The sequence below is a fragment of the Rhizomucor pusillus genome (assembly GCF_041956525.1).
Source record: "Rhizomucor pusillus strain CBS 183.67 unplaced genomic scaffold VTP01scaffold_6, whole genome shotgun sequence".
Classification (NCBI taxonomy): domain Eukaryota; kingdom Fungi; phylum Mucoromycota; class Mucoromycetes; order Mucorales; family Lichtheimiaceae; genus Rhizomucor; species Rhizomucor pusillus.
This window is the reverse complement of record NW_027192148.1, coordinates 95148-116145: the sequence shown is the minus strand read 5'-3', so window position 1 is coordinate 116145 and position 20998 is coordinate 95148. Positions and strand designations below refer to the sequence as shown.

The 20998-nt window shown below is 46.4% G+C and overlaps 12 protein-coding genes across 12 annotated transcripts; 6 read left to right on the top strand and 6 right to left on the bottom strand.

Moving 5' to 3' along the window:
* Nucleotides 1–811: 811 nt before the first annotated feature.
* VTP01DRAFT_8925 (uncharacterized protein) lies at nt 812–1066 on the bottom strand (the record flags this gene model as incomplete). The annotated part of the gene is made up of 1 exon (XM_069388100.1): nt 812–1066. One exon carries the CDS (start codon nt 1064–1066, stop codon nt 812–814), a length of 255 nt encoding a protein of 84 aa, XP_069240431.1.
* A 1775-nt stretch (nt 1067–2841) lies between these two features.
* On the top strand, nt 2842–4492 carry VTP01DRAFT_8924 (uncharacterized protein; the record flags this gene model as incomplete). Its single annotated transcript, XM_069388099.1, has 6 exons — nt 2842–3000; nt 3100–3487; nt 3544–3626; nt 3691–3931; nt 4003–4132; nt 4201–4492. The coding sequence occupies 6 exons, from the start codon at nt 2842–2844 to the stop codon at nt 4490–4492; spliced, it is 1293 nt and encodes a 430-aa protein (XP_069240430.1).
* A 208-nt stretch (nt 4493–4700) lies between these two features.
* Nucleotides 4701–6016, top strand: VTP01DRAFT_8923 (uncharacterized protein; the record flags this gene model as incomplete). The annotated part of the gene is made up of 5 exons (XM_069388098.1): nt 4701–4819; nt 4882–5033; nt 5098–5361; nt 5429–5736; nt 5801–6016. 5 exons carry the CDS (start codon nt 4701–4703, stop codon nt 6014–6016), a joined length of 1059 nt encoding a protein of 352 aa, XP_069240429.1.
* A 225-nt stretch (nt 6017–6241) lies between these two features.
* Nucleotides 6242–7810, bottom strand: VTP01DRAFT_8922 (uncharacterized protein; the record flags this gene model as incomplete). The annotated part of the gene is made up of 1 exon (XM_069388097.1): nt 6242–7810. One exon carries the CDS (start codon nt 7808–7810, stop codon nt 6242–6244), a length of 1569 nt encoding a protein of 522 aa, XP_069240428.1.
* Nucleotides 7811–7976: 166 nt separating this feature from the next.
* VTP01DRAFT_8921 (mitochondrial 37S ribosomal protein uS12m) lies at nt 7977–8628 on the top strand (the record flags this gene model as incomplete). Its single annotated transcript, XM_069388096.1, has 2 exons — nt 7977–8544; nt 8606–8628. 2 exons carry the CDS (start codon nt 7977–7979, stop codon nt 8626–8628), a joined length of 591 nt encoding a protein of 196 aa, XP_069240427.1.
* A 278-nt stretch (nt 8629–8906) lies between these two features.
* On the top strand, nt 8907–10297 carry VTP01DRAFT_8920 (uncharacterized protein; the record flags this gene model as incomplete). The annotated part of the gene is made up of 6 exons (XM_069388095.1): nt 8907–9109; nt 9188–9400; nt 9462–9645; nt 9716–9753; nt 9822–9890; nt 9958–10297. 6 exons carry the CDS (start codon nt 8907–8909, stop codon nt 10295–10297), a joined length of 1047 nt encoding a protein of 348 aa, XP_069240426.1.
* Nucleotides 10298–10466: 169 nt separating this feature from the next.
* Nucleotides 10467–11545, bottom strand: VTP01DRAFT_8919 (uncharacterized protein; the record flags this gene model as incomplete). The annotated part of the gene is made up of 2 exons (XM_069388093.1): nt 10467–11365; nt 11425–11545. The coding sequence occupies 2 exons, from the start codon at nt 11543–11545 to the stop codon at nt 10467–10469; spliced, it is 1020 nt and encodes a 339-aa protein (XP_069240425.1).
* A 226-nt stretch (nt 11546–11771) lies between these two features.
* VTP01DRAFT_8918 (mitochondrial 54S ribosomal protein uL4m) lies at nt 11772–12722 on the bottom strand (the record flags this gene model as incomplete). The annotated part of the gene is made up of 4 exons (XM_069388092.1): nt 11772–12145; nt 12214–12492; nt 12552–12612; nt 12669–12722. 4 exons carry the CDS (start codon nt 12720–12722, stop codon nt 11772–11774), a joined length of 768 nt encoding a protein of 255 aa, XP_069240424.1.
* Nucleotides 12723–12995: 273 nt separating this feature from the next.
* On the bottom strand, nt 12996–14018 carry VTP01DRAFT_8917 (uncharacterized protein; the record flags this gene model as incomplete). Its single annotated transcript, XM_069388091.1, has 4 exons — nt 12996–13645; nt 13713–13769; nt 13833–13905; nt 13965–14018. The coding sequence occupies 4 exons, from the start codon at nt 14016–14018 to the stop codon at nt 12996–12998; spliced, it is 834 nt and encodes a 277-aa protein (XP_069240423.1).
* Nucleotides 14019–14055: 37 nt separating this feature from the next.
* Nucleotides 14056–14708, top strand: VTP01DRAFT_8916 (uncharacterized protein; the record flags this gene model as incomplete). Its single annotated transcript, XM_069388090.1, has 4 exons — nt 14056–14220; nt 14285–14361; nt 14422–14545; nt 14607–14708. The coding sequence occupies 4 exons, from the start codon at nt 14056–14058 to the stop codon at nt 14706–14708; spliced, it is 468 nt and encodes a 155-aa protein (XP_069240422.1).
* A 1351-nt stretch (nt 14709–16059) lies between these two features.
* On the top strand, nt 16060–17822 carry VTP01DRAFT_8915 (uncharacterized protein; the record flags this gene model as incomplete). The annotated part of the gene is made up of 11 exons (XM_069388089.1): nt 16060–16238; nt 16315–16517; nt 16595–16621; nt 16685–16771; nt 16833–16898; nt 16956–17078; nt 17142–17300; nt 17369–17489; nt 17549–17600; nt 17659–17730; nt 17784–17822. 11 exons carry the CDS (start codon nt 16060–16062, stop codon nt 17820–17822), a joined length of 1128 nt encoding a protein of 375 aa, XP_069240421.1.
* Nucleotides 17823–17910: 88 nt separating this feature from the next.
* Nucleotides 17911–20934, bottom strand: VTP01DRAFT_8914 (uncharacterized protein; the record flags this gene model as incomplete). The annotated part of the gene is made up of 12 exons (XM_069388088.1): nt 17911–18278; nt 18340–18496; nt 18559–18612; nt 18667–18847; nt 18915–19364; nt 19435–19790; nt 19851–19940; nt 19996–20121; nt 20182–20433; nt 20501–20597; nt 20672–20760; nt 20833–20934. 12 exons carry the CDS (start codon nt 20932–20934, stop codon nt 17911–17913), a joined length of 2322 nt encoding a protein of 773 aa, XP_069240420.1.
* Nucleotides 20935–20998: the final 64 nt, after the last annotated feature.

Sequence of the window (20998 nt, the reverse complement as noted above, 5' to 3'; positions counted from 1 at the left end):
CTCTCTTTTCCACTAGAGAACCTTATCTCTGAAGAAAACATCTTGCGACGAGACCTTTACTGCTATTAAGTGCCAGTGACCAAAAGGCAGTGGATCTCATATGTGTCCTGAATTTCTTGTTATCCAGCAGCATCATATCGATCATTTTTGGAATCTAGGCATCATGCTCAATAATAAATAATCCACATTGCCCGACGCAAAGTAAATGCTCTGCTATCTTGCAAAGGGAACCAGTAAGCATCGTTTCGAGCCGCCAACACTTGCAGCTATTTGAGCTGCTCAGATGACTATTGATGCGTGTAGATACTCTGTGCATCATGGACAAGGACTCTGGATCGATAATCGATAAGGTAATGGTAGTAATTGATGTTATCAATTGAATATTGTGTCGGAACAAGGGATCAAGCACGTTTTTCCTGCCGACGACTTGCACTCAGCTTGTTAATATTATTGCTAAAGTCGCTGCTAAGAAAATAAAACTTTACATACACTCTCTTATAATATCAACAGCAGAAATAGCTCAAACGAACGGCTCGGACGGTTAAGCACATGATGAAAATGACCAACTATCGTCACTTTGCTTTAGGGACGGACAAATTAAGAAGAGTGTTTAAGTAGAGCCGCTGTATGAAATATAAGTTTAATGCAGGTGTGTGTGTGTATAAAGTGTGCGGTCGGTCGAATGAAAAGTGTAACACAATCTAAAATGAACAAGGTCGTTTGGTGCAACAATGTGACAGATATACAAAAGACAGGAAAAAAAACGATCATGCTTTGCGACGAGGATGGATGAAAAAATAGGGGGTGGGTATTATGCGAGGATGGTAGAAGCAGGTGCGTCAGGCAAATCGGCCACGACGGCGTTTCTTCGACGAAGAGTATAGACAGGCACATCGATGGTATCGCCGTCAACCAGGACGAGCGTAGCCTTGGCGGTTGGGCTCTTTTGCAGCCATTGTGCGATGCACGCAGCAGACAAGTAATGTACAGCTTCTTCCAGCACACGGTCGCCGTCCTGGATAGAGCACAGGTAGTTATCGTTCATGATGGTTGTTGTTGTCGACATGTTATGTATATATGAATGCTGAAGCGACGAGCGGATACGGTGCTAGAAGATGAGAGAAATGCAAAAGAGAGAGAAAAGATGAAGAACGATCGGATAAAGAGGAAGAAGAAGAAAAAAATCCTTGTGCACCCGTTCCACCCCTTTTAAAAGGAAAGAATGGGGCAAACGATGGATTTGGTTAGTGGACACAATAAATCTCTCACAGCACAGCTGTATTTTGAGCACTATCCACGTTTCCACTCCTTGCCACCCAGATCTTGCTTTATGCAGTTGCACGTGTGCATGAAAACACGGCATATGCGATTTACTTTCTAAAAAGGTTATCTATACTGCTGCTTGGAATGGTGGTTTCCCACCCGGGCAACCCCTGGCCGACGACCCGGGGTAAGGCTAAGCACGTCCCATTTCCGGACAACTAGTTGGCTGCTGCTGCGCACAAGCTGAGAAGAACGACAAGAACCTCGTCGTGATCTACACCGCATCATCTTCTCTGCTGCTGGATGACTGCATGTGCATCGCTCCACCTCGGCAAAGAAGAAAAGCTTGCCATATGCCAGTCAAAAATAGAATTCTATATAATTTCCATCCAACAACAACATGCCATGCTGAGAAATGAAGCTTTACTTTTTCTGGACGTTCCATAAAAAAAACGTGGCAAGTTGCATAAACCGGTCAAAATATTCAACCCCCCCTTTTCTTTCCTGGTTTGCTGTTAATTGGACATGACGTATCGCAAGAATTTTTGATCGTACTATAAAACACATATTTACGTTAATGTCAATATGCAGTGAAGAATGAAAGAGGTAAATATGAAGGATCGTCGCCTCCACAAGATCGATCGCTTGCAGCGTTCAATATTTGCCCCTTTTGAAGCGCGAAAATACATATACATTGCAAGACAAAGCACGCATACGCCGACGAATACGCAAATTTTGCGGCGTACACATCTGCAGACTAACGAGACTTTTGTCGCAAGCTAATTGTCTGTCCTCTTTCTATTTCTTCTTACGTGGAAATTTGTTGTCTGCTCACTGTTTCCACTATGATTGCCGGCGAGGCAGCGAATAGCACGAGAGGCTCGTTCCTGTTGCTCAGCAAGGTCAACTAGTGATACAATTGCTAAAAAGAAATAAAGGAAGAAGAGCGAACCGATTCTACTGTTTATTCGAGCGAAATGGGGGCTATTTATACTGTACAAGATACTGCTGCGGTTATACTAATAATACTGTAAGCGGAGGCGCACATACATAGAATCCGATGGAGGAGGGCAAGACTGATCGACGAACGGACTCTTGCATGCTGATGCATACACTGCACCTAAAGATCCGGTATATGCTGGCAAAAATTTCAGATACCACGATTTATGTGTAGTGATACTTGGCTGGGAAAATCCTATAGTCATTGGATCTCCTTGGATACGCATAGCCACCTGTGTATTATATATTCAGTCCGTCGTCGATCCATCATCGCGTCGTCAAATTGATATACATGGAGAAGTTATAACATTCAGATCGTAGACTGATAACTCTGTAGGCAAAAGAAGCATTCAGCAATCGTTGGCATGGATGTCATATGCAAAAGGGAAATATTTGGTCTTCAAGATCAGCGTGTACTACCGATGCTCTGCGGTGAGAAATCGGAAGGAAAACTAGGAAGTTGTAAAGACAAGGCCGCGCGCCTCATAAAAGAAACCGAGAAAGCCAACAGATCCGAAACGATATCGCTATAGCAGCAAAAAGCACAGCGTCAAGTCTGTGCTCTCTCCAACAGATAGCATGATCGAAAAGCAAGAAGAACAGCAGCGGGAGCAGCAACAGCGATATTATTCACAGCAACGCTGCTGGCGGAAAGCTCCAGAGTCGCGCCTGTTGCTCCGGCCACCTGTCACTCAAGATCCAAGATCGCTCAGTGCGAATACCAAGGGACTGATTCTGGTAGCACTTGCCCTGTGCGCAAGCAGCACCGGGTTTTCAAGCACTATCTATTTTCCAGGTATGTAACAAATGAGAGAAAGTTCCAATGGTTACTTTTAGAGTAAGAGTAGTAAACCTAACATATCTCCTGGTCTACAGGCTGTCACGGTCGATCTCCATGCGACTTTGTTGTTGACCACGCTCAGCGCTGCGCTGTACGTCCTATTCATGGGCATCGCACCAGTTATCTGGGCAGCCATTTCAGACTACTATCAAGTCCGCCGCGTCTTGCTCGTGATTTCTATGGTGATATTTGCAGTCTGCTCACTTGGATGCGCGCTGGTGAACAATATCGGCGGTCTGATCGCGCTGAGAATTATCCAGTCAATGGGAGCATCATGCGGTCAAGCGGTCCGTGCAGGCGTCATTACAGACTGCTATCCAGTCGAAGGGCGAGGTGCTGCATTCGCAAAATATTTTACAGGCATGTTCCTTGGGCCTTTACTCGGTACGTTCTCCTCAGTGAACCAAGAATTATACATACTAAACTTACTTGATAAAAAGGTCCAATTCTTGGAGGTCTCCTTATCATGAGCGCGCTGTCGTGGAGAGCAACATTTTGGTTCTGCTTTGCATTTGGAGTCGCCGTCTTCTTGTTCCTTTTCAGCATACCCAGAAACATACCGCATGGACGACAAATTCGATCAACAGGATATCCCTGCTGGCGGCGACGGTAACAGCAGCACCTCGCATTCAAATAGTACCGTTGCAGAGAATGACGAGTCCTCGCCAAAAGCCATCAATCCTATCGAGCCTTTCCTTTTGCTCCGTCACTCCTTTGTAGCCATGGCATCATTTGTATCTGGAATCGCATTCAGCGCAATGTTTGTTATCGAAACTATCCTTCCCGACTTGTTTGAGGACACGTATGGTTTCAGCGAGTGGCAGACAGGTATTAGTTGCAAACGCCATTTTCACAGTGAGAGATACAGATAGCCGCTTCCTTTTTCCTGCTACTTCCAGGGCTCAGTTACCTCGGTGCAGGTATCGGCAACTTGATCGGCGCCTATTTGAACGGATACCTATCGGATCGGCTGCTACTTAAGGCAAGGGGAAAGCGAGGCGGGAGGCACAAGATTGAAGACCGTTTATCGTGGAATCTGTGGCCATCGGGGCTGTTGCTTATCCCATTCGGTCTGTTGCTGTTTGGATGGAGTGTAGAGTATCGCCTCAGTTACTGGGCAGCCATCGTATCAAATGCGTTGGCATGAACCAAGTGATGGCCGCCACGAGCGCGTACTTGTTTGACTCTGTGCCCGGCAAAGGTGCATCTGCCACCGCCGCTGGTAACCTCTCCCGCATGGTCTTTTCCTGCGTGCTTTCAGTTGCAGCGAATCCTATGGTGGGTGCGTGGGGTCCTGGCTGGACGACTGTCCTTCTCACCAGCCTGACACTTGTCGCCATGCTTGTCCTCTTACTCCTCAAGGTGTTTGGTGCAACGTTGCGCTTTTAGCAGGAAGCAAAGATAAAGACTGTTGACATTATTACTTGATGTAAAAATACCACCTATCGATCATACCAGCAGCGTGCCCCATAGAAGACAAAAATATAGACATGTATTTTTGTACATTGTTTTGCCAGCAAGTGTAAAAAAAGGGACTTGAGTCGAATGTCGGAACACTTGTTTCTTTCTTCCCTCCCTCCCTCCCGCCAAGCACGAAATGACCGACGCAGGAACAAAGGAAAAGATCACCGTCCTCTCTGAAGAGGGAAGTCGTGCGTACTCACTCGGCGAGTACGAAATATGTATCAGCAAACTCGGTGAAGCGTGCCAGCTTCTGTAAGTTGACCCACCAGACAAACGATCGCTGCCGTTTGATCTGACAGACAACACTTTAAAAGCGATTCCTTGTACGGTGAGCTTGCAAAGGAAAGCGGCGACGCGTACTTTTTGTACGGCCGGGCATTGCTTCAGTCTGCGATCCAGCGCAACTCGGTGTTGGGTCAAAGTGGCCAGGAACAACAACCTCCTGCTGTGCAACAGCAAGCAACAGGTAATTACCACGCGAGCGTGGGTTTTACGCGACACCGACCCAGACTCACATGGCGCGCTCGTAGATACCAAAAATAAGGATGCACGATTTCAATTCGAAGATGAAGCACCCGCCGAGGAGGAAGAAGAAGAGGAGGAGGAGAAGCAGCAGGAAAAAGAAGAAGAAGAAGGAGAAGCACCAGCCGAAGAAGCAGAAGAAGACGACTTTGAAACGGCATGGGATGTATTGGACGTTGCTCGCGTTATTTTCGAAAAGGGCGAGGACAAGGAGTCAAAGTTGAAACTAGCCGACGTACATTTGTGTCTTGCCGACCTTTCAGCCGAAACAGGTAATGAATGTATATCTGCGTCTCGATGAAATATTTACTCACATCACACCGCACCTTTTTATTGCAGAAAAGTTCAGCGAGGCGCTTGTAGATTACAAAAAAGCGTTGGATATCAAACACGAGGTCTTATCAGAGGACGATAGACAGTTAGCAGAAGCCCACTACAAATATGCGCTCGCGCTCGAGTTTGTACCTAACGAGTCGGTCAAGGCTGGACCCGAGATACAAAAGGCAATTGACGTTTTAAAGAAACGCAAAGCGGCCTTAGAGGAAATAGATCAAGGCAAAGGAAAAGGAAAAGCAACCGAGGCAGATACCGATACCAGCAAGGAAATTGCAGAGCTAGGCGAGCTCATTCCAGAAATGGAATTAAAGGTAAAGAAAAAGGGCATGCAGATAGCATACTGCATAGCAGATGACTGATCCGCTTGCACACCAGCTCGAAGAGTTGACAACTCGCCAGAACACAGAAAAGGAAGCTGAAAAGTTATTAAGATCGTTGCTGGGAGGATCACAGCTAGGAAGTGCTTCTGCCCAGCAACAAATTGATCAATCAGCTGTTAACGACTTGACCATGAAGGTCAAGCGCAAAGTACAAGAAAAAGTGCAGGAAGCTGCCGAGAATGCAAAAAGACCCAAAACCGACAATTCATAAACAATGCACGTAAAAATACATTTGTGATGACAAGAAAAATCACAAGAATGAAATAATTACAAGAAATTCAAAGGCAAAAAAGAGCAACAGCAGCCGCAGCCGAAGCTTCTACGTGCGCGTATGAGTATGTGAAAGCGTGCGTGTGTATATATGTATATGATTGTTGCATCAGAGTGGTGGGTTGGAGAGAGTGGGAAGAGAGGGAAGGTCGTATTAGATTGCATATTAGATGCCTCGTCGTCTACCGGATACACCTTGACCCCATTGCAAGACAGCCATTGTCATCTTGTTTGGTTGCAAGTTTGCGGCCTTGAGTTCTTCGTACGTCTGTTTCATCTTGTCCCAGCGCCCGGCCTTTGCCCAGGCGCGCATCACAATAGTGTAGTGAACAACGTTGGGCTCGAACCCGCCCTTTTTGAGTTCCTGCAGGATTTTGCAGCAACTATCTGGATCAGGGATGTACGCGTGAGCGAGCATGAGTACGGCGTAAGTGACAATGGTAGGCTTTATGCCGCGAGACACCATGTCGTTGTAGACACGGACAACCATCGCGAGAGCGTCGTGCCGGAGAAATGCGCGCATAAAGCTTGTGTAGGTGTAGACATTGGGACCAGAAAACAAGATATGTTTCGTTGGGGTATCGATGTCATCCAGGCTCGCCAGAAATTGGTTGTAGAATGACTCTATCTTGAGCAGATCGTTGTGGCCCAAGATGGCGTTCAAAAGAACATTGCGGGTATGAGGCGTTGGTGACTTTTGGCGCGTTTTTCTCGCATTCTCAAAGAAATCTTGAAAGAGCTTGATAGCCGTGACGTTATCGTGCTGTTTGACATGCATTCCCATCAGCGTTGTCAGGACAACATCGTTGATATCGATTCCTTGCTCCTTCATTGCTTCAAAAACTTTCCACGCTCTATCGATTTGACCATCGTTGCCCAATCCATGGATCATGATCGCATAAGTGTACACGTCCGGCTGCAAGCCAGCCTGCAGCAACCGACCCCAAAATGAAACTGCCGTCTCCACATCAAGTTGCATCACCGAGTGGTGCATCAACACATTGTATGTAACTAGCGTAGGTCTAATGCCCTTGAACGTCATGCGGCGAAACATTTCCTCTGCTTTGTTGATATCTGATGTCCGCATGTATCCATCGATCAGGCTCGTGTAGGTATACACATCAGGATCCACCTTGTTCTTCCGCATGCGATGGAACCACTTGATGGCGCGTGTCATATCAGACACTTTGCAAAATCCATTAATCAACATGGTATATATCGTCCTGTCTGGCTTGTACCCTCGATCCTCCATTTCCTTGAATATCGTGATGGCTTTGTTCATCCGGTTCTCTGAAATGCTCCTTGCCAACTCTCTAACGTAGTCGTTGTATTCCATAGAAAGTGCTTTTGGTTTTGGCATTGTTGGCCAATATATTTTTTTACGCTTGGAAAAGGTCGCAGTAGCAGTGGTTCTGGAGGAGGAGGAGGACGGAATGGTGGTTCTCCGTTTCGGCGAACGCGAGGCTTCCAGCTTGCTTTGAGACCGAAACTCCTGGCGTTGCATAGCCTCTACCATTTCGTCAAAGCTCTCACGATGTGCTTTAGTTTCGGTGGACATGTAGCGTCGTGTTCGAAAAAGCTGGCGTCCATTGCAAGTAGCAAGTTGTTGAGGTCTCCACGCGGTGGAAATGTCCAGCAGAGCGTTTGTTGTTGGCCTGTACGGCCGCGACAGGATAGCTTGCAGGACGCCCACTACTATCGATGGAGTAGTGGCTCCTAACCGTCGATGGCTCATGAAGTTGGAAGGAGGGGGGGCAACTTGTAGTTTCCGAAAGTTGTCAGGGCGGGCCTTGGAAACCATGACTTGTTGTTTATATTTCGGCCCAGCCTCCATCCCAGAGTTCCATCCCAGCGCCCACCAATTTTTCATTGTAAACTTGTCAACGGGCAACTAACCAAGCATGTTCTTAAAATCACTGCTGGGCATCAGCCGTCTCACTGCTACTAAGCCGGTCCAGCAGCGTTTGTTCAGCTCGTTTGCGGCATCCGCAACTCGAACTACAATGACGACGAAGACGTTTTTGGCCCGGCCCTCTCTCTTGTCGTGGACCGCCAACCGATTCCAACCGTTGATGCAACAACAACAACAGCAGCAGCAGCAACAGACAGCCGGCATGGCTACATTGAACCAGGTTATGCGCAAATGCCGCAAGAGCAAGAAGAAAATGAGCAAGTCGCCTGGTCTCGACAACTGCTACCAGCGAAAGGGTGTCTGCAACAAAGTATACACCACCAAGCCCAAGAAGCCCAACTCGGCCGTCCGGAAAGTTGCCCGCGTAAAGCTGACTAACGGCAAAGTGGTCATTGCATATATTCCCGGTGAAGGTCACAACTTGCAAGAGCACTCTGTTGTCTTGGTTCGCGGTGGACGTGTGCCTGATTTGCCCGGTGTGCGCTACCACTTGGTACGCGGTGCCCTCGATCTCCAGGGCGTCGCTACTCGACGAACCAGCCGCTCAAAATACGGAAGTAAGTGTTTAATGTATATATATCTTTCCTTGGAACCCATTGCTCTAACTTGCAATTGCAGCCAAGAAACCTGCAAAGGAATAGACGTGTGATTTTGTGAAGTGCCCGTATTTTCCATCTATACTCTCTCTCTCTTTTCTACTTTATTTGTTGTCGTTTACTGTACATATAGATGCCATTAAAAGTTGGAAATGTCATCGATTGATCATCATTATTTTCTGCTGCTGTTCATGTTGCCAAAGTTATCAACGCTGTTCGTCGATCACAAACCCTGCAGTCTTGCCAATTTTGGAAGAACAAAAAAGGTCCTACCCTGGGCAGCAGAGCGCCTTTTTTCTTTGACATTCTTCGATCTTTCCATCATGACACAAAACCCCTTTGTTCAAAAGTTCACAAAGGAAGAGACTGACAGCGTTGCAAAGCTCAAGGAGAAGCTCCCAGAGATTTTGAAAAATGCATTCAAGACTGAAGAACCTGAACCTTATACGCTGTGGGGCGTCGCGCTCGATAAGGACTCGACTGACGAGCGACTGGACGTTCTTCTCGTAAAGTTCCTGCGTGCCAGGTAATATATATATATATATATAAATTATTCTACTATTTTTCTTCTCCCACAGTATTTACATCATGATATCTTTGTTAGAGATCTGGATTTGGCTGCGGCTGAAAAGATGCTTACAGACAGCTTGGCATGGAGAAAGGAGTTCAAGACCGATTCTATCTTGACCGAAGAGTTTGACGAGTCCATCTTTGGCAGTGTCGGATACGTCTACAAGACTGACAAGGAAGGCCGCCCTGTCTGCTACAACTTTTACGGCGATTTGGACCAGAACAAGGTCTTTGGCGACGTTGAAAAGTATGCCAACCTGCAATTTTTACGGTGTTCTGACCGGCTCACGCCATTCACATCGTTTTAGGTTCATCCGCTGGAGAGTCCAGTTGATGGAAAGGGGTGTGCAGCTTATCGACTTTGTAAACGTGGACTCTATGATCCAGGTCCATGACTACAAGGGCGCCTCGATGTTTGGCCGTTCAGCGAATGCAAAGAGCGCAACCAACACCATTATCAAGCTCATGCAGGATAACTATCCCGAATTCTTGGTAAGTTTATACATCTATCTCACAATGCGATTAATTCCTCGTATATCAATGCATTGTACTATTACATCAGGCCAAAAAGTTCTTTGTAAACATTCCGTGGTGGGGAAGGTAATAACTGTTGTTTGCCAAGAGATATATATACATACATTGCTCTTCTCACACGCGTATCATTGTAGCACCATTTTTAAGCTTATTCGCCCGTTACTGCCTGAAGCGACTATCAAAAAATTTGTTGTGTGCTCAAAGTAAGTTCATGGTCGTGGGACAATAGTGCAAGTCTCTTGTTTGCCACACTAACAACTACCACGATAGCGACGAGCTTGTCCAGACATTAACTCAATCCATTGACGCCGAGAACCTTCCGGACGTGTACAAGACCAAACCCAAGGCTGCTGCTACCGAAAAGGCCGTCAAGAATGAACAGCCTGCTGCTGCAGAACCTGCAAAATCGGAGGAACAGCCTTCTTCTACTTCAAAGCCGGCAAACGAGGAGCAGGAAGCTACCAAGCCAGCAGAACCATCTGCCACTGCTGCTTTCAAGGAACCTGAAGCTGCGCCCGCCAAGAACGACGACGAAATCAAGCCTGTTGAACCCAGCGACAATGCAGAGCAAAAGCAGCAGCAGCAGGCTGCGGCATCCTCTTCGTCGTGAACGTAGCATTTTTTAAATTCCCAATTATGTCTCCCTACTCTTGCTTACCTTTTACTACTTTCTACTACGGTATTCACCATAAATATAACGTATATATACATATCTATATCTAGCTATTCAGTCCTTTTTTACATTTTTTCACGTTGGGTTTTATTTGTTGTTCGGATTATTACTGTCTGCTGTATCTATGCTCGTTAAAAAGAGAGCTGCCGCGTTTGCTGTGGCGTACGTCGCTTTGCTGCTGCTGCTGGCTGATAGTCGACTCGGTAATGCTCGGTGAGGGCGATAAGACGCAGTGTTTGGGGAAGACGCCGCGCGCGTGGCCGCGGGTCAAGTTGATAGCCAGGCACCAACCGTCGTCGTACTCGGTGTAAATCTGTACCTGGTCTCCAGGCTGGATGTATAGCTCATCGTCCAGGCTAGGCGTGTACGTCGACTGGACCGTGTAGGTGCCGATAGGTGGCTGCTGCCACGGATCTTCCTGCTGAGGAGGTGGTGGCGGTAGTGGTGGCAGTTGTTGCTGCTGGGTCATTGGCGGAGGTGAGAAGGCAGAGTTATATGATTGTTGGTAATAATACGGTGCTGCAGCAGCTGTGGCATTGGCCGTGGCACCGTAAGCGGTTGTTGAATGAGGAGGAGGAGGTGCAAGCATTGGAGGAAACTGGCGCGCCTGGGTCGAGGAGAACATGTCCGCGTCCTGGAACGACGATAACCGCCCGCTTTTGCGACGTGCCGCTCGACGGGTCTTCTTTGCCAAGGCGAATGCGCACGCGGCTACAATGACGGCACCCAAGATGCCTCCCACAATGCCGCCTACAGCGTTGCCAGAGATCCCGGAGCTTGGTGAGCTATCAGCAGCAGCTGCTGCTGCTGAAGACGTCGTTTGTGGTTCCTGCGATATGCTGCTCGGTGTGGAAGAAGACAATACATGCTGGACTGAGGATGCGAAGCTGTATGGAGGTGCTGTCGTGGAGGAGGCTGAGGCTGTCGTTGGTGTAGGGAACGCAATGATGCTTTGGCTGCTGTTGTTGATGAATGTTGTGGGCGATGGTGCTGCATTTGTTGCCTCTAAAATCGGATATCCTGTCAAGCAAAGAAATAACAACGGAAAGTGCCTATCGACTTACTCGTTGTTGCTTTGTTCGCAGCTTTCGTCGTCGTGGTAGCAGCACCACCTGATTCTTTCGTTGCGGCATCGCTGGAAGCAGCACGTTTCCGTACCCGTGCAATTCCACTATCCACGTTCATAATAATAACATAGGGATATCAAGCAAATGGAAAGAATAAAAGGAAAGGCAAGGATCCACTGGGAGGAAAGGGAAGAAAGAAGAAAACAAAGAATAAACTCTTCTCGTATATTTTACAATGGGTCCCTTTGTGTGACATTGCAAGTACGGTGCACAGATCAATGTTTGGTAATCCAATCAAACTCTTTGTTTACTTTTTCTCTTTTACAGTGTACCTAAAAAAATATCTATGCAGCCAATGCTTCCTCGAGAATATCTACAGCGCTCTTGTCAATGATGAGGTTATTGTATGTCAGCAAATCAAGCACGTTGGTTTCGTCTACGTGGATCACTTCAACGCGGGGGATATTGCGAGCAGCCAGCTCCAGTTTCTCATTCTCTTCACCAGATACAAGGAGCGTCATTTCGTCGCCGTACGTCTGCCGTAAAAGCTTGAACAACTCGCGGGTTTTGGGGCTTTCTAGCTGATCAAACGATTCGACAATGGTCATTTGGTCTTGGGCGTACTTTGCGCTCAAGGCCACGCGCAGACCCATCTGTTGTACCTTGCGAGGAAGCTGCGTGCTGTGATCTCTTGGCTTTGGTCCGAAAGCAATGCCGCCTTTTTGTAATTATATATCAGCAAAAGAACAATAGATTGTCGATAATTCCTATTTTTTCTCCACTGACCTCCTCTGAACTGCGGTGCCTTGCCGTCACCGACACGGGCTTTACCGCGACCCTTTTGCTGTGCCAACTTTCTGCCCGATCCTGCAACTTCAGAGCGAGTCTTTGTCGAGTGTGTTCCCTGTCGCATATTGTCACGTTGCCAAACAACAACTCGGTGGAGAATATCTCGTCGCAGAGGTGCTGCAAACACTTTCTCGTTCAGGTTGATTATTGAAACCGGCTCATTCGTCTTGAAATCGCGGAGGAATGCTTGTACGTGTGTAGGAAATGGTGATTCAGCTAGCAATGTTATGTAAGTCACCACCGTTCAAATCGTCGAGTGTCTGCTGTAGTAGTACCTTTGACAGGTGTTGTTGTTGCTTCGGTGACTGTGGCTAAAAATCGTCGCTGAGCAGCAGCCTACGCAGCAGGTTAGACCCTCTAATTCAAACAAGCACAATTTCCAGGATACATACTCGAAGTGCCATGGAGCCGGCCGAGGCTAGCCGTTGTGCATTGTACGAGAACATGATCTTTAGGATATGTGTCAAAAAGGGTCGCTTGTAAATCTGAAATGGAAAAATCCCAGCATCCCCCCACAGAACAGTCACGAGCTGGATAGCTTAGAGGTGCCAGAGCCACTGTCCATTTGTTGTCAAGTTTGTCAACACAATGCAGCAATGCATTTTCTAATTATGATATAGAAAATCATTTACACAACTATATTTTCAGAGACTGTGGCTGCAAAAAAGTCTGATTTGCACGCACACGTTTGATATATGTTCCATTTTTTTTTTTTCAAATTACACTTTTTTGTCTTGTTGTTGAATGCGAGCCTCTTCCCACAGAGTCTTGCCGGAACATGCGCATACTTTCTTCATGTTTTCAAAGGCACCGGCGCTGCGAGCAATGATACCGCACAAGACACCCGGGCCGCTGTTTCCATCCCACTTGGAGCCATTGTTTCCACCGCGGCCAAGGTCATCCTGGTTTTCGGTGATCACCATACTGCGGCCAATGATATCCCACACTTTGACTCGGTTACTCTCCAGGACAAGATCGCCCCATCCATTTTCGTCCACCTCTACGTTTCCAAGATCGCCCACGTGTCCATCGTCTGGGTCGCCGTGGTCAACATCTGTCGGGTTGAAGTGGTCGCCTGTTGACATCCATCCTCTTGAAATATCACCCAATTCGTGGATGTGTACGCCGTGCTTTCCGGGACGCAGACCTTGCACAGTCAAATCGATTAAGCAGGTTTCATTGTCAATCTGTACGAAGCGCGCTAAACCCTGCGTGCCTTGCGGTAACATGACAGCGGGATTGCTGCCGTAGGTATCAAAAATGCAAACTGCTGCGCCGGAATGCCCTTGTCCGTCAGCAACACCTTGGCCACGTACAATGACTGTTCGGCCGGTATCTTTCAGTGCCCTTGATATTTTGGAGGGTGCAGCTATTACATTGTGGTAGTTAGCTGCTAAAGTTTATTTTTCCGATTGCATAAAAAACAACATGCATACCACTGCCTTCTACGACCACTCGCTGGTCATTGAGGTCGATATCAAAGCTTTTGATGTCTGGTGAATGCCAATTAATACCACGCGGAAGAGATACGCTAAGCAATTCTTCCTCGAACATACCGGTGAAGCCTTTGAGAATTTTGGTAATGTCGTCCACGCAGGACTGACAGGTCATTTCGACCGCAAATTCTGTCTACGGCGTCGTGTACGTGAGCTTCATTTCACTCGATGCACGAGATTCAGTCAAGCTACCTTGAATAGTTTTCGTGGAGGAGTGGAGGGCATTTTGGATTCTGTTAAACCCATCGTTAAGTCGCTTACAAATCCCGGGCAGATATACAGGATGAGTGCAAAATTGCAGTGCAACAATGGTCAAATTCGGGCCAGGCTGGCTGCTGACAGGAGACTTCTTAACCGCCCGCCCGCGTTTTTCGTTGCAAAGTTTCATCGCGCGCTCAACCGGATCATGTCAAGCAAAAAGCCGACCGAAGCAGAACTTACACAGCAAGTAGGATTAGCTGTAACCCTGACAACAGAACCGTTTGCCAAAAACTTACGTTACCCCCCACAAGTACAACAAGTACAAGAATGAACTCCAGCAGTTAGCGCAAAAGATTGGCGAACTTGAATCAGAAATCGAGGAACACAAGTAAGGTTTTACAGCCAATTACGGTTTCGAACGTCCTTTTTGATTGACCACATTTGGCAGACTTGTCATTGACAGCATCTCACCGCTGGAACCCGATCGCAAGTGCTTCCGTATGGTTGGAGGTGTGTTGGTGGAGCGCACCGTAAAAGAAGTCCTGCCAGCCTTGGAAACCAACTACAATGGAGTAAGATGATAATGTTGCGGAGATCACCAACGCATAGCTAACGTCGCACCTTATCGGATAGATCCAGCAAGTTATCAACTCGTTGTTGCAGTCCTACAAGCGAAAAGAGCAAGAGTTTCAAGAATTTCAAAAGAAGCACAAAATTCAAGTTGTGAGCAAATAATTGGTTAGCAAATATCTCTCATATATTCCTCTATGCAGCAGCCCATCATCATTTCCCCCCCCACATCTCGTGATGCCAACAATGCCTATTGTTTATGCCCCACTTTTGCTGGTTCTCTGGTCATTTCTTTATCTTTTCGATGTGTTTGAAGTAAATAGTAGGAATTTCTAAAGGACACGCTTTTGAGAAGACGGGACTTAACGTAAATTGTTCAAATATTCAAAGTGACCCTCGAGACCTTTTGAAAGAGTAGAAGTAGGATTGTACCATACGCTTCTTTTAGCTTTTGGAACACTGCAACAAACAAGTATCTTTGCAGTGTACAGACGTCTGGTTATACTCGGGACAGGAATGGGAGGTACCAACCCGTGCTTTCCTCTATATTTGATCCTACACGTTTCTGTGGCTATACCTGGCGGGCACACGGAGCGACTGTGCGATCGGACGATCGTGCTGCACATGCACTCGCACGCGCAACGGATGCGAAAAAGCAGATCTTGAAAAAGAACTTTGGGTAGATTTCATATGCTGTTCGCACGTCGATATTTCCCATTCCAAAAAACATTTGGAGACTTTTGTTATTCATGTTTACGAATCCTATCAAATGCATTCCTCTCTGCACAACACAGAGCTTTTGCGCTTACAAAGAAACTGTCCTTGTCCCTGAGAAAAAGAGATTTTCGTGCAACGCACATATTTAATATAATGACGTCGTTTGTGCCGCTTGGACTTGTCCTGCATTTTAGATCATGTAATCGTCGTAGTACACGCCTATCCATGTGGCCGCAAATGTGAACAAAGGAAAAAGCGTCTCCAGAAAGAACAGACATTCCAGCCTGGTATGTTCAAGGTTTTATGTATCGACGGAAAACACTTTGTAACCCGCGAACTTGGATGCTTCTAAATTGCATTGTACACATTTTGTGCAGTAACAGCTCAAATGCATGCCAGGTCTTGTTGCTGCTCTCCATTGTCCGGCAAAACTACTGCCAGACGTAGCAAAATGTATATTCGAATCTTACAAACACGGTACATCCTTCTTTTTTCTTCTTGGCATTCCGGTTCCTCATGCGACGGCAACAATGGGAAATGGGATAAAGAGTTTTGCTAGCAAGGTAAAGCGCGTATAGCGTTTGTAGAGATAAATGTAACGTTCCTCAGAGCAATTGCTATGTCATAAGGTAGCACGCCGTTCTATTCGAACGAACAACGTTCGTGAGAAGCATAATGCGGTGCCTCAACATTGACGGCACTAGTGTGTGCGCGCGGGACGAGCACCTAAAGTTCAAAGATTGCGCGAATATATATAAGCTCGATAGAACAGCCGCAATAGTCCTACGCAAACGATACAATGTTCCGGAGACTGGCAATTCTCTCAGCACTGGCTTGTAGTTTCGCTGCAACAGCGGTTCAAGCATTAAACGCTACAAGCATTTCAAGCTGCCCTGCGCTGGCGAAGCGGACGGCACCCACCAAGGTTACTAACCTTCGACCGGACGACATCAAAGTTGTAGCTGCTATGGGAGATAGGTACGTATAAGTGCAAGAGGGCCAAAAAAATTGAACTACTTTTATTCACTAACATCTTGATCTTATTACTACAAAGTATCATGGCAGGATTTGCCATGATGGGCATCGACCCTGAAGGAACCGGCATCCTAAACTTTAGTGCATTGACTGAATACCGCGGCAACAGCTACGGTATTGGTGGAGACAGCGATGCAGTGACACTTGCTACGTTTGTCAAACACTACAGCCCGAACGTCCAAGGCGCTTCTCGTGGTAACGGACTCGTGTCGTTCTGCAATGGTGAGAATAATAAACGAAGATTTGGTTCCTGAGTAATTAGAGGCTACGCAAGAAGCTAACACCTAGGCTACATCTAGGCGACTTTTGCCCTGGAGCATGGACATGTAAGGAAGAGCAATGTGTCGTCCTTGTTGTTACAACGACCAGAAACTAACGCGTACTATCAGATAACTATCTCGTTGACCGGTTGAATGCTGCTATCAGCGGTTCGATTGCGCAGAATCTTGACGTTCAACTTGACTACCTTATTCGCCGTGCGTGATTCAACTGCGTCAAGCCTTTCTGAGAAATACTAACCGCCTGTAAATATTTCAGGAATGAAATCAGCATCTGGTATCGACTTTCAAAATGACTGGAAAATGATCACCATCCAAATTGGAAGTAAGTTTTAGACAACAAGCTCAAAGTTTGCACGATCATTTCACACAGCAGTCAAAGGTAACGATCAGTGTGCTTCGTGCTCCAACCCGGATGCTGTCACCGCTGAAAAGTACGGCAAGTACGTCTCCGACGCCGTCGCTCGCATCAAGGCTAGTGTTCCCCGCGTTATTGTCAATTTACGCAAGTATATTTATTTCCACGACAGCGTTTACTTACGTACATATGCTAACAATATTTGCACAGTCGGTGTATTCAAGGTATCGCCAGTATATACGATCAGCACTGGCCAGTCGTACTGCCGTCCAGTTGGAAACGACAGCTCAACCATTCTGAACAGACAAGAATGCTCTTGCTTCCAAGGCTCGGAACAGAACCGAACAGACATGGATAGACTTGCAGAAGGTTTGTTTGGACAGATCACCTTAGGGTTTAAAGCATGTTAATTGGATCTGCTATGTTCTCTCCTCCAGCATACAACGAGCAGCTCGTAAATATCTACAATAGTTACAAGAACAACCAATCTGATACTTTTGCGGTCGCATACCAGCCTGCCAACATTGATATCAATACCTTCCCTATCGATGCTTTGAGGTGAATAGCAAACCTTGCACTCTTAGCTGTCATCAATACTAACTGGCGATGTAATTTAGTAACTTTGATTGTTTCCATCCAAGCCTCAAAGCTCATCAATGGGTGGCCAAGGTAAAGTCTTATACATCTTGAATGTACTGTTACAACATTAACGCACTGTACTGTGCAGACCTTCTGGAACAATCTTTTCATTCCTCCAGCTCAAAAGCCCACCGAGATTACGTGGGATGAAAATCTGGAGGTGAGTGGAAACAGCCGTTAAGCATTCTCGGGAAACTACTAACATTCGAATAGATCTATTGTCCTACAGAAGATGATAGGATCCAGATATAAAACAACAATGTAATAAAACGTAAAATGTTACTATTATTATTATTACTTTCTTCTATGAAGATGGTGTGAATGAACCCGATAATAGTTTTTATTTTTGAGAAGATTTGGAGAATTCGAGGTAAGCTTCGTAGGCATCAAGGTCGTCCTGCTTGCCTGCTCGTTGGAGGAACGAGGCGTATTTGAGGTATTCGTCGTGCAATGCCTTTTGAGTGTCCATGTCTTTCTTCAACTTTTTAAGCGCATTCTTTGACATCTCTCCCTTTTCTGCCTGTGTTCGTTCTCGCTCCAAATCTTCTGGTGATTGGACACCTTTCAGCAAGCGCTCGTATCCTTTTTGCAGTCGCTGTCGCTTCGCCTCGCGCGCCTTTGCGAGCTTCTCAGCTTGCGCGGCTTGCTTTTCGTCCCGTGCTTTCATTGCTTCTTCTGGTGATACAATCTTTACAAGCGCAACGCCGTCTGGGAAGGTGTGTATGAGAATTTTGTAAGATTTATACATGGATTGTAAGAAATATTTTACCTTTTTGATCATCGAGAATTACACCTAGTTCCGGTAACTGGGCATCACGCAACTCGTCGCAAATTTTGAGGTATTCCTTAAAGTCCTTCTTCTCCAGAGCGAGTTGTCGTACTTTGTCGCGGAAGGCAGAGAGTTGACGGATTGCCTTGTTGAAGCCCTGTAAATACAAACTGTTAGTCGATCCATGGTAGATAAGTAGGAGAAACACAGCTTTCTTACGTCAGTGTCAGCGTTTGATGCGGCAATATTGGTACCAATTTCGACACCAAATGTCTATGTAAGGCAAACTTAGTTTTCCGTTCTAAATACTCTTTGTTTTCAACAAACCTGAAGCATCTTGGCGACCCAGCCAGCAATATCTTCAAGCAACTCAATGTTAACATATCCAGCACCTCCAGCCATGTACTTGTTCGTTTCGCTGATAAGTGCCATGATCTCATCCATTGCTACCGGCGTGTTGATAGAGTCGCAAAGGGCAGCATGTGTAGCATCGATTTTGCTCTTGAAGCTATATGTTTGAAATCAGCATACATGATTCTTCTTCATTGTAAGAATGTATGAAAGTAATGACTTACGTCTGGGATAGAACAGCTTCAGCTTCTCGCCAACGGTGGCTAAGGGTACCATCGGGCAAGATGTTGCTGCCGCGAGAACCATCCGTGCGAATACGATCACCGAGTGCCTTGACATAGTCGAAAAAGTTCTTTATAGTGCCTTCAATTTGAATAGCTTCCTGCATACTCGACTGTTTGAAATCCATCTTGGCACTCCATTGATGAAGCAAGAAAAAGAGACGAAGCTGACGTGCACTGTAGGTCTTCAAAGCTTCCTGGATGGTAATAAAGTTCTTTAAGCTCTTGCTCATCTTTTGGCCTTCGACGTGCAGGTGGCCGGCGTGCAAAAAGTAATTGATCCATTGCTTGCAATCATAGTAAGCTTCCGCCTGAGCAAGCTCGTTGTCGTGGTGAGGGAAAGCAAGATCAATGCCACCAGAGTGAATATCGATCGTGTCACCTAGCACAGCGCTAAGTTTATATATTTTTGTGAGTCTAATCTGAACTATATACCAGGTATGTAGCAGAAGAAGAAATTTACCTGGCCATAACTGAGCATTCAATGTGCCATCCCGGTCGTCCTTTACCCCAAGGAGAATCCCAGGTAGGCTCTCCAGGTTTGCTGGCCTTCCACAATGCAAAGTCATTTGGATTTCTCTTGCCTTGAAGCTTAGAGCCCAAAGAACCTTCACCGTCTTCAATGAGGGCAGCGTCGCCCTTTGACCAAGGTTCCAACTTTGCATAGTGATGGCCATTGTGACCATCAAAACGGCTGGTATCAAAGTAAACGGAGCCCTCTGCTGCGTATGCATAGCCGTTGGCGACAATCTTTTCAACATAGGCGATAATTTCTGGCACGAATTCGCTCACTCTGGTTTTTACGCTGGGAGGTTTGACCTAGAAATAAGCAAACATTAGGTCTTGATAATCCCTTTAAATGATTAGAAGTCTGCTTACATTTAGAGCCTCCATATCCTTAAAGTACATGTCTTCCCAGTATGCTGGGAGATCGCGAAAGACTGCGGGATCGTTCACTTGTGCTCCTTTCTATAACAGACAGTCAGAATTCTAGTCCATTTTTGTCGTTACCAAAGCAACGCACCTGCTTATCCAAATCGGCAGCCACAATATCTTGCGATGCTTCCAAAAGTTCATAGGCGGCATCTTTGCTGGCATCGCCCTGTTGCAGTTGAGATTTTGCTTTTTGAATTGCTGCGTAAGATTTTTGCTAACATCATCCATGTCAGTGTGCGAACTATCAAGGAAGCGAAAATAGAAGACCACACACCAGAGCGCTAAAGTTCATCTTGAACTTTTCATCGACCAGAATGGCTTGCGCCATCTTTTCTGGAGTCATCGACTGTTCAAAGATCGTCCAATCCTTGAGCGCATCGCTGACAGCGCCGTCTACCTTGGAAAGTTTGGACGAAACATAATTCTTCCAAGCATTGTCAACGAGCTGGATCAGGCTGTCGTCGAGTTTGTCGGTTGATTTCTTCAATTCGTCGAAAAGGAACTGCTGGCGAGCTCTCAAAATGATCTATTGTCGATGATGCGCGGGTCAGGAACCAAGACTGTGTCGTTTATCATTGATTTCGTAAATTTACCTTGTCATCGATATCCGTGATATTCTGCACAAATTCGACTTTGTAGTTAAAGTATGATTCAAGCACTCGACGGATAATGTCCATGCTCAGATAAGTTCTAAATAGATCACAATCGTCCCTCGGTCAGCAATACAAAGTGATACAGTTAGTGTAAGACTAGAGAGGTCGTACCTGGCGTGACCCATATGCGCCGCATCGTACACTGTAGGGCCGCAGTTGTACCAACTAATGTGACCCGGTCGAATAGGTACAAACTCTGTCTGTTTCCGGGTTGTCAGCGATTAGTTCGATTTATGAGTTTCGGGATTCGATCGCGCTGCTTTGCTGCTTACCTTGGTCTTGGTGAGCGAGTTTTGCAATTTCAAGGTCGGACGTGCAACATCGTTGAGGGAAGGCTGATGCCATTTCGGTTGCTGTCTCGTTGCAGAGCTCATGGGTCGCAGTTGTCGTAAGTTGGTATACGGTCTACACTTGATGCCGAAGGAGAACGATACCAGC